We start from the raw sequence: 12276 nt of genomic DNA on the forward strand, positions 1-12276 counted from the left end.
TTTTTAAAAATATTTTTGTGGCAATCACTTCTACTTTGAAAACAACTTAAAATGCACCAAGCCAAAGTTGACAGCTAACATCTGGGATCAGTCAAATACAAAATATTTAAAAGAAATTTTTAAAAATTGGTTAAATTATTATTATTTAAAAAAAGTAACTAACAAAATTATGTTTCAACTTTGACTTGGTGCATTTTAAGTTGTTTTAAAGCAGAAATGATAGCCACAAAAAGTTTTTTTAAACTCTAATACCAAAAAAACCGTCCATATGGATCCAACTTTATGGCGAACACTATAATTATTGAATGGCTTCCTCGAAAAACGTTGTAACCGATATTTTTTCAAAATAGAGATTTCAGTGAAATAAGGTCGTAATTTTCATAGGTATAGCGTTTTATCCTGGGTTTCGTCACTGAAATTTCGATATTGAAAAAATTGTTGGTTACAACCGAGGAGCCATTCAATTATTACATTAATTATTATTACATTAATGTTTTACTAAGCAATGTTAACCAAAATAAATTTGACTTATTTATATTACTAACCTTACTAATTTTTGTAAATAAGCTCAATTTTTCTGTTCTTTATTTATGCAAACTTATCAATAATATCGTCATTTAATTAATTATATTCATTAAAGTCTATTTAAACGAAGATTTTCATTAAAATTAAGCTTATAGAGTCGAACGTTTTTTTCTAAAGCATCAGCTATTGTATTTTGATTTTTTTAATTTTTTAACTTTAACTGACATTTTAAATGTTCTGCAGAATCCCCGCGTTTATGCAAAGATCTTGTTAAATTTACGAAATCGGTGAACCCTTCTTTATTCCAAATGTCTATTAGAAAATAGTAAACACGATCAACAAAATAATTTTTGTAAAACAATACTACTACATAGCCAATTAAAATCAGAAAACCAGGAAGACTTAAATTTAATATTATAAGATTTACCACTTTTTCTTATTTCTTTTTTGCAATTTATGGTTAAAGTGTCAGTTGGTCGCCCTTGAGATAAAACATCCCTCTTATCTTCATCTGTCCACCGTCTGAAGGGAGTTTCCAATAAATTGTACACCAATTCATTAATTGGGTTCATTTTTTAACACATACACACACAAAACAGTTTTAAAACACAACAACAAAACAAACAGCAAATATCGGCAAAAATTAACAAGTTAAATCAACAAAATCCATTGACAAACAATAAGTAACAACAACAACTTTACAGTCTTTACACGGTTAATTACTCGCCGAAGTAGACGAATATTAGCATAAATGCATAAATTATGCGCCGCCGTCACGCATTTCCTGAACAAAAGGAAGAAGAAGAGAAATGCCCAAAACCAAAAACTTATTCACATCGGTCAGAAGTGTCTAGCCCCAGCAGGCAACTATTAAGCTTGACCAATCAGGTTGGTTAGCGTGGTTATTTGGAGGGTATTAATTCATTTGTGTATTTTAAAAACTCTAACGTGATTGGTCGTGCTTAATAGTTGCTTGCTGGGGCTAGATACAAGTACATCGGTCGCCGATAATAAACCTACGGGGCGTGGGGATTTACATTTGCCGCTAGGCTGACGTCACGTTTTTCGGCCGGAATTAACGATGCGGTGGAGCTATTATGCAGAGGTCCGCCCGGAAAATAATTAATAAATAACTTATAAAAAAATACCATTTTATTATTTAGATGCATGTAAATATATTAAACTAAATTAATATTTTAAACAGTAAAGTTATTTCTTTAATTTGAGTAATTTTTTCGGTGAAGTGCCCCTTCACCTACTGCATCTGATGAGCCGCCACTGTTTATTAGAACGACTTAACCGTAGAATGGCAATAAGCATCATATCGGCTTACAGAACCGCTTCAAGAGAAGCAGTTACAGCTCTCGCAGGAATGGCTCCAATAGAAATAGAACTGCTGGTGGAAGAACGGGACCAAGCAGGTTACTTACGTACAGTGGCAAACAAGATGGCATGGATATCAAAGGTGGGTCAAGACTTTCATCAAAGATATTAGAAAATGGTGCGAAAGAAAATGTGGTAAGATGAATTTTTATACATCACAAGTTACGGCTGGACATGGGGTCTTTGGCTCATACCTGCAAAGAATAAAAAAAACAGTAGGATGCATGTTGTTCGTTTTGTGTAGAAATGGTTGTTACCCGAGGATACACATTGTTTGTATGGCCAAAGTTTGAAGCACACTGGGTACAAACGTACAACGCGAATGGGCATACAATTACGAAAGACAATGTAGCAGAAGTCCTTCTAGGCGAGAACGAGTGGAAAAGTATCAGCAGACTAATGACAAATATAATGAAGAAAAAGATAGGAGGAAAAATATAGACATAAGCAATAGAGGATACATGAGGTTGATGTAATGTCTTAAGGCAGTTCCAACCTCACCTGAGACAGAGAAAAACAGGGGTAATGGTTTTAGTCGGTCTTTACAAGCAAACCCGCCACAACCCCCATTAACATTAGATATTTATAGTTATTTGACAAATACCCAGAATTTAGCCATATGGTTATTTTTTAAGGTATTAGCAATATATGAATGTAATACAAACACCCGATTTGTGTTTTAATTACTTATTTAGAAGTTTTCCTTTTCTACTTACGATACATACTAGAGAAAATGAGATATATGAGAAAGGTTTTTAGATAATACTCATTGTAATATATCATACAGTTAAATAATGCTTTAATTATTGAAATCTTCACAGTAATGCAGTATTTAAGGTTCATAGTTGTTTAGAACTTTGTTTTAAAAAAATACAAAGAACTGAAGCAATTATAACTGAAACATTGAAAACAATTGAGCGAGGGAGAATTACCCGAAAACAATCGACCGAAAAGAAAATTACCCGAAAATAAATATTGACAGGAAACGGTTGACAGAAATAAACATTTCCAGAAATGTCGATTTTTGGCAAAAGATTGCTCTAATATAGGGTCCATTAAATAAAAACTAAACAAACGACATATTAAAAAAAACAGGTAACAGTTTTTCTTCCCTTTTCACTGACTCTGTGTCTGGTAAAATGTTTTTAAAAGAATTATATTTTCGTAAAATATTTTATTAGGACAATCTTTGTTTCGGTGATTGGCTTTTGGTCAATTTTCCTTCGACCAATTATTTTCGGGCAATTTTTCTGATATGATATAAATTATAAAAAGTATATGTATAGAATATTTTAGTCACTGTACTCATAAAAAGGACAAATAAAAGAGTTACTTTGTTTCTTTTTTAGTTATTTGAATTTTTTGAAATAATATCTATTATATTTGATACGGATAAATCTCTGCGACATTTCATATATTTTTCAAAGAAAACAAAATGAGGGTCTCTCTTTAGAAAAATAATGAAATTAGAGCAGTAGGTGTTGTTCAAATAAGTCGATTAAATTTCTGTTAAACCCGGTTTGTCTGAGGGGTGGATGCATTTTCAAGTATTGTTTTACTTGGAGCAGAGCGTTGTTTTTCTGTTCAGTATAGTGACAATCGTACGCGAACATGTACCATTTCATTGTGCTGGTTCTCCTCGCTTCCGGATTAGGTGAGTGATTGATTTAAATATGTGTATGTATTGTACACAACTATGGTTATTATAGTTATAAAGAAAACCAAGGACAGCAGATATCAAATAAGTGTCCAAGATTACTAACTATGCGGTTCTTCTTAGGGGTGTACGTTAACTGACAGTACTTAGTAAAACAATTACGAACTTCCAATATTTTTATTTTATTTAACTTATACAACGTTTCGTTCAATGATACATCTGACAGGAAACGTTGAGTAAGTTAAATTAAATAAAGCTTTTTTGGAACTTTAAAATCCTTTTAGTATCAATACTGAATCATGTCTATCACAATTCAAAGTAAAGTGACAGTACTTAGCTTTCAATACCTATTTTATACTATGCATTTCATTCCTTACCACTTTTTACATTATTTATCTTAGTATAATTTACAAAATATAGGTTGATTAAGAAATAACGAGGGAAAGTTAGACATTAATTTTTACATAAAGACAGACTCCATCTGTATAACTATATAAACTATTTTCAGCGTCACAGTGTTGCCGCATCAATTGAAAGGTGGCACCTTTTTTTTTAAATGGAACATCCGATATATTATTACATTTTTGGAAACTAATTTAACATATTTTTAATCAAAACTTAATTTTTCCGTATATACTGGGTGGTCCGAACTGTATTCCGGAAACTTCGGCAGCATATTCTGCAGATAAAAATAAGTACAAAAGTTCGTATAAATGTATGTCCTAAAATGCTTAGTTTCGAAAATACAGGGTGTTGAAGTTTCATTTTTATTTCGATTTTTTCCAAATAATTTCTGAAGTAACGTCAATATTTGGATGGAAATTGGTGTCTGGGATTTTTTTGACATGACAAATTTGATTTTGATGTCAATATGCTTCCTATTTGTAGGGAGCGTCACCTACATGTGTTTCAACTGTTTTGAACAGTAATAACTTTTCGTCCGTACCTGTATAAAACTACTGAGTTAAAAAATATACATTTCCGTGACTTTTTATGTAAAAAATTCTCTTGGTAAAAATCACTACGAGTAATGGGTTTCGAGATATTTGGAATCGAAATTATCAATACCTGTCATCATTGACATAAATTAAACACGTTGGCTAAATAGTTATTAGACTGAAATCATAAACTTGAAATGTTTTTGTGCTAAAAGTTCAACAGAAACTGTTTTATCGTCATTTTTTGCAGGAAAATTTATGATTAATTTAAAAAAAATAAAAATTTTCCAAATTTTATTATTTCAGTGAAATAACTATCTACTCACCGTGTTTATTTTTCGCAATAATAACATGTATTGACTATTTACATTCTAAATATCTTGAGAACGGTTGCTCGCAGCGATTTTTACCAAGAGACATTTTTTACGTAAAAAGTCACGGAAATGTATATTTTTAATTCAGTAGTTTTATACAGGTACGGACGAAAAGTTATTACTGTTCAAAACAGTTGAAACACATGTAGGTGGCACCCCCTACAAATAGGAAGCATATTGACATCAAAATCAAATTTCTCATGCCAAAAAAACTTCCAGACACCAATTTTCATCCAAATATTCACGTTACTTCACAGAAATTATTTGGAAAAAATCTAAATCAAAATGAAACTTCTACACCCTGTATCTCTGAAACTAAGCATTTTAGGACATACCTTTATACGAACTATTTTACTTATTTTTATCTGCAGAATATGCTGCCGAAGTTTCCGGAATACAGTTCGCACTACCCTGTATATTTATTAATAAGGAAATGCACTTAATATTAACAGGGTTCCAATCAAAAAGTTGCCGTAATATATTTAATTAATAATAATAATAACTGTTTTTGGAGACGACATTACGTTCATAAAATTTTTTGATCATTTATATCTCAAATTAAATCTATTTTTATTCTGTGCATGATTTTATAAGGGTATCTATGAAAAAGTTGCTTATGAAAAATAGGGGTTGCCACGATTCAAGTCGTTCCTAATGCTTCATACGGCCCCCAAACAGTGCGTCGGGCATCTGTAGGCCCTATAATAAAAAAATAGGAATTTTGTAAGTGCCAACCTAAAGTATGTGTTAGGATGTATTTCAAGAAAATATTTTAACTTCTACAGGGTGGCTCAAAAAAGTGTGAATGGATCGGGATGATTTTTTAAATGGAACACCCTCTATAGTATTCCTTTGTTAGATGGAAAATAGTTAAAAACGAATATTTTTTGAATTCAAAGTATTTCAAAATCTGTATCTTGTGTCAATATCAGTTGGTATTTTATCGTTGAAAGAGCCTTATGTAATAAAAAAAGCGAATATTTGCAAAACCGTTAAACAATTTGAAATACTATAAACTCAAAAAAAAAAAAACAGTGGCGCATCCAGAGATTGAGTCTGGGAGGGGTAGTGGCAATATTTAAATAAAGTAATAGGTTACGGTCAAAAGTGTGTGTGTATTTTGATTGATATTAAGGAAGGAGCATATCAAAAATCTTAGGTCCACCGCGATGGGCCTCAAATATGGCCGACTTAAATTCCGGTTTATCAGTGCCGTTCTAATTTTATTTAAAAAATGTAAAACTATAATGTAGGGTAGACGTGGGGTAGACTCAATAATATGTTGTTTTATTTGACGTTGAATAAATGTTGGTAGTTATTAAAATTGTTACAAAAATATATAATTTTAATAAAAATAGATAAGTTATAATAATTATTTATTAACACAAACATCCGATACGCTACTGAAGCAGGTAAATCTGGTAAATTAAATTGACGTATCTAAATTCTTTGACATCTAATCTTTGACAAGTAGTAAATAAAAGCAAAAATGCAAGGAAAAAATATATAATTAGTTAATTTAAGTGAATTTCATAAATGATCGGTTTACTACACGTATGTATATTATATAGTCACTTACTAGCGAAAAGTTGTTCCATTATTTCACTCGATTTTTGCCGAGATCTACCGCACGCTACACAACCAACTATTTTAGAGTCTTTTTCGATAAATCGCGATAGTGTCACTGTTAATTTAAGTTCTGCCACAATTTCCATCTAGATTTACTACCTTTATACAACTATCAGTAGTAGAATAAATAACAAATAACATAAAATAAGCTCCGTAAAGACTGACAAATCAACAAAATTTCAAATCAAATTCAAATGTGTCAAATGAATCGTTAAACAGAACTGTCAAGGATCCCCACCATAGAGTCCTTTTTCCGCCCACCATGCATGAATACATGGATAGCATTATGCTCCTTCCTTAGTTTTCTTATTCAAAGGATATTATTAATTTATTTTCTGACAATTTTATTTTATAACAGATTTTCTTAGTTATAAATTTCATTCTGGGAGGGGTAATTACCCCCATTAACCCTCCCGTATATGCGCCTCTGACTCAAAAAATATAATTTTTTTAATAATCCATCTTTTATTATCAAAATGTTATCGAGCATCATTTCTAAACCAACTGGACGCCGCTTTTTGTCGTTCATACGGTATTATAAAATAATAAACTTGTATGATAAAATATATTCTTTGGGGCGTGCAAAATTCTTTTGGGGGTTGTATTAACAATAGCCTTAAACACACACATATATAATATACCGGGTGCGTCTGAAAAAAGGTATACACCCCTATAATTTTTTTTATTTTTTCAGAAAAAAAACGATATTTGGTGTGTAAGTATGACATAAATTAGGATTGATTGACGTATTCAATTGTTTTTGGTCACTTGCTGTTTCATAGAAAATTACTACAACTTTTGATTTTTAAATGACACTCTCGGTATTTTTTACTTTATATCATATCATATGTCAACTTTAGATATTTCGCATATGGTTTATTTGAAATTGTAACATGCGGTTCATAACGACAATTTGACTATAATAATTTAGAAATACCAAGTGTGTGGTACCAAATTATTCGTAAAATATGCATTTTCCAAATAGCTATAGTGAGCTACCCTGGTACTATTTGAGAAAATTGAGATATGAATAAAAATACGATTTGGACATCTTTTAATCAGTCAGGATAAGACACGAAAAACATTGGACGATAAAATCTATTTTTGTCGCAAATCTCAAAAATTTACATATGATATGTCATTCTATTCAGTGTCATTTCTATCGAATAAAGTAAAAAATACCGATGGTGCCATTTAAAAATCAAAAGTTGTTGTCATTTCCGGCGAAACAGGAAGTGACAAAAAAATTGAATACGTCAATCAATCCTAGTTTATGGCATATATTAATATACCAAATGTCGTTTTTTATCTGAAAAAATTAAAAGTTATAGGATACGCACCCGGTATAGTAGGTTTGTGTTTAAGGCAATTGAACATAATATATAAAAAATCATAATCATTTCAGGAAACACTTTAGCTTATTTCAGTAATTTGTAATGAAATGGTTTAATTTTTTAAAACTGGATAAAAATTATTTAAAGTTGTTCATTGTATCATAAGGATGTCTCTCATGATACAATGAATACAAATACTCAGATGTCACAGCCAACTACCGTAAATAATATCTTGACCAATATACGCTATAACAATGGTAGTGTATTCTGATAAATGATTATGATAGGTATGGTGTTCTGTATTTTTTTGTTTAATTTATGATGGCAACTGTGATAGTGGAAGAAGTATAGAAGGACTCAAAAATAGGAAATTTATCTGTTTCAGTGATTGCCGAAAGTGAAAGGTTTAATTGTCCCAATAGTTCGGGATCCACCACAATTGCCAGACTTAGATCAGCGTTACTATGTGACTATGATACTTCCGTAAGATCGGTGAAAGATCATCGGAACGCCACAACCGTATCATTTCGATTATTGCTAAAGTATTTTACTTATGTGAGTTTTTAAAATGTACGTTGGGATGAAAACTGTTGATTACATGTTTTTAGGATCATTTTACGCATACGTTGAGCATAGATGCCTGGTTTCCTACAGTAAGTAAAATGCTAAGAATATATCGAGGGGTGTCTCACTGAGGTAAAAATGTACATGTACTGCCAAAATATAATTTTCCTGCCAAGCGACTGCCGATGACTACGAAGAAGACTGCCAAGAAAATGTACATGTAATTCCAATAGTGAGACACCCCTTGGAATATATTATATAAACAAGGGTAAACAATAAAATACCTGTATATATTATAAACTTACAAATCTACCAAATACACATTTATTTAAAATTTGGATCCACATTAAAAAACTACAATTTAAATACCGGGTGCGTCTCAAAAGTGGCTCACCCTATAAATTTTTTATTTTTGCTGACAAGAAAACCAGATTTGGTATGTTAGTATATAACATAAATTAGATTGATTCACGTATTCAATTCTTTTCGGCCACTTCCTGTTTCACTGGAAATGACTGCAACTTTTGATTTTTAAATGACATTCTTGGTATTTTTTAGCTTAATTTGATAGAAAATGACTAAATAGAATGACATAGCATATGTCAACTTTTGACGTTTTGAATTAAAAAAATAGCATTTTAAATTTTAATTTAGAGTGCCCTGGTCATAAATGTGCCATAAATTTGACTCGAAATACCAAGTGTGCGGTACCAAATTATTCTTAGAAAAATATAGCTTTTTTAATATATGCTAATGAGCCACCCTTGTTCTATTTGAAAAAAAATGGTTAAAAATACGATTTGGTAATCTTTTAACCGGCCAGGACAAGAAACAGTGCGTAAAACAGACGATCAAATCTATGTTCCGAAGGCTCCTTATTGCAGTTTTTAACATAGCCATGGCACTCTAGATTGGAATTTAAAATAGGATTTTTTAAGCAAGAATGTCAAAAGTTGACATATCATATGTCACGCTATTCAGGGTGCCATTTAAATATCAAAAGTTGTAGTAATTTTCCGTGAAATAGGAAGTGACAGAAAACAATTGATTACGTCAATCAATCATAATTTATGTCATATACTTACATATCAATTCTCGTTTTTTTTATTTATTTTTTATTTAAAGAAATAAAAAAGTTATAGGGCTGAGCTATTTTTGAGACGCACCCGGTATACGAACTTTTCAAAAACATTTATTTAAGAAACATATAACATATTACCCTAGACTTTATAATTCGAACTTTACCGATATATTTCACGTCATTTTTATTTTGTCACACGGTATACATTTGAAACATTTATAATGTTATTAAAATATTACTACATAGATAAATTTTTGTAGTGCAATGGCAATCCTGTATTTTTGGTGTGTTATATTCAAAATGCAAATATTACTGGTAACGTCAGGAAATGGTTTATTAAATTAAATAACTATAATCATACATCAGCTTCCTTCGTGAAAATTTAATGTAACTATTTATTCAATAAAAAACAGTACTAATTAGTACTAACATATATATTTTAGGCATTTTTTGTTTTTAATATTTTATAAAGGTGTATAGGCTTGGTGCACTCTCCGCCGGTGCTGCCACCATCGGAGAATAACGTAAACAACTCCTACTTATAAATACACGGGTTTAAATAGCGAGAATACGAAAAATTTGTTGTAAAAGTGTTAGGAAGTATAATTTGTGAAAATTCTAAAAATAAAAAAAGGAAATATTTTGATATCTTTAGAAGGTCTAACTTATTATAATATATTATTCCAGTTAAAAAACTTTTTAGATCAGTTCAATTTCAATTACGGTAACGAGCATAGTTTTAATTTTTTGGTTTTGCTAGTGGGGCATAATTGGGACTATTTCGGCTATAACGAAATGTTTTAAAGGTACATAATTATAATTTTAGAAGATGTTCATAAAACATTTAATTACTACCCAGACAGCACATAATATCTTAAAGACGTCTTTTTTATATCTTAATTAGGTCCTAACGCCTAAAGACTAAAATAACACAACTTTTGGACATCATTTTAAAGATATTCATAAGATGACGAAATAAAACATTTTCAGGACGTCTCTAAAATGACATTAGAAATGATTAGAAATTTTAAATTTAATTTTTTCTATTTATCTCGTTTTTTTTCTAAAGTAGACGATAATCATAAAAAAGGGGAGTATAATCTGGTATAATATGACAGATATATGGTATAATCTTAACAGAAATAAAAACATTATAATGATTTAATTTATAGGCGCAAATATGACGATTGACAGGCGTGACAGTTATCTTCTGTGGTTGTGGTTGATGTGAGGTTATCTGATCGAAAATCTCTGGAAAACCTCGCGGAAAATGTTTGTTCTTGTCGTTGTTGTAAGTTGTAAAAAGGCGCGCAAAACCGTTTGGCAAAGGGACGTGATATAAAGTTTCATCAGAGAATTTACCAAAATTTCATCATTAAAGTTGACCAAAGAAGTTAAAGCTGATATTGTAGGTAAGCCAGGTAACTTTAAAACATTTAGGTTGTTAGATATATTTGAACAATTATCTTATTTCTATGATTCATATTTTAGATGCGCATGATAACACATCTGAAGTGGTTGTCCAAGAAGAAAATACCAATACATAACGTTTCGGTCAGATATATCACTATTATAAAATGTTAACTGTTCACTTCATATTGGTCAGTGTAACATCTGAGAGAAACATGCTTAATTTAAAAATTAAAGACAATGCCAGTCCAAGAAGATGTTTTATTTTATAATTCACCATTGTCTCCCATTTTCATTCATATTAAAAGACATCTTAAGTACATTGTTAAAATATATCTTAAAGACATTGTACTCAAGACGTCTTAAAGATGTTGGGTTTTTTAACATCAGACGTTGGTAAGATACCTTTAATACGTCTAAAGGCGAAAATAGACGTCTTTGAGATGTCAGTAATGTTAAAACAAGTTGTCTTATAGATGTCTTTAAAATGTCACTGTGCTGTCTGGGTAGTTGATTAAAAAAAGTATACCATTAATATTGCAAATTATATTTTATCCTCTCATGTCTTTTTAATTTTTTGATTATGTAACCAGCACTTTGTTTATTCACTTGTTTCGTCGAACCAGTCCAATCCATTTTTGCTTTTGATGAAATCGGTGTGAGAAACTACGAAGCTATAAAATTTTGTTTCGGGAGTGTTGAATATCCGGGAAAGTTGAATTATTGAATGTTATTGCAGCCAACAATGCCATACGCTCTCCTTTATGCGTTAAAATTTTTTCGGTAATTTTATTAACATTTAAAATTGTCACAACACGACAAGACGGTGGCGACGCCTAGTTCGATTTTTTTTTCACTTATTTTTTACTCGAAATAGCGTCACATCCCACAAACCTCGTACCAGAGTGTTTTATGGTCGCAATAACTGCTCTAGCAAAAAACTAAAATACTTAAATATTATGACAAAACCACGATTTCAATATTATTTTAATGCGATCAAAATGACGGCCGGCGCGGCGGCTTGAAAAAGGTAGGAATCATTTCTGATTTTTGCCGTTGAAGCGCTGTTGACGGAATTTGTTGAAATCAACTGAAATGCACCAAGCCTGTAGGTAATGATATAATATGTAAGAATGAATTAAACCTACACACTATAAACGCGTTTCTGCACCCTTTCAGATATAAAATAACATAGGTACATATTTTTTGACGCTACGTTTAATACATTCTCACATAGATAAATGCAACAAGTTTAGATTGGAAAGCTCGTAAAAATTTTAGGTCGCGAAATTATTTTGGGTCGCGACCGTTTTACGCGATCTGGCGCTGCTATAGCGGTCGCTAAGAACAACGGCAAACAAAAACAGAAATAATTTTCTCT

General features: G+C 31.0%; 1 protein-coding gene across 1 annotated transcript in view; it reads left to right on the forward strand.

Annotated features, from left to right (window-relative positions):
- Positions 1 to 3444: 3444 nt before the first annotated feature.
- Positions 3445 to 12276, forward strand: part of LOC115890290 (neuronal acetylcholine receptor subunit alpha-7-like) — a 28585-nt gene continuing 19753 nt past the window's right edge. Inside the window, exons 1-3 of the mRNA XM_030910468.1 lie at positions 3445 to 3562; positions 8226 to 8395; positions 8449 to 8493. Of these exons, the coding sequence (XP_030766328.1) occupies positions 3520 to 3562; positions 8226 to 8395; positions 8449 to 8493 (258 nt within the window). The 5' untranslated portion in view covers positions 3445 to 3519. The remainder of the gene's footprint in view (positions 3563 to 8225; positions 8396 to 8448; positions 8494 to 12276) is intronic.

Source organism: Sitophilus oryzae, unplaced genomic scaffold, assembly GCF_002938485.1.
Source record: "Sitophilus oryzae breed Bouriz unplaced genomic scaffold, Soryzae_2.0 scaffold_860_pilon_pilon, whole genome shotgun sequence".
Taxonomy (NCBI): domain Eukaryota; kingdom Metazoa; phylum Arthropoda; class Insecta; order Coleoptera; family Curculionidae; genus Sitophilus; species Sitophilus oryzae.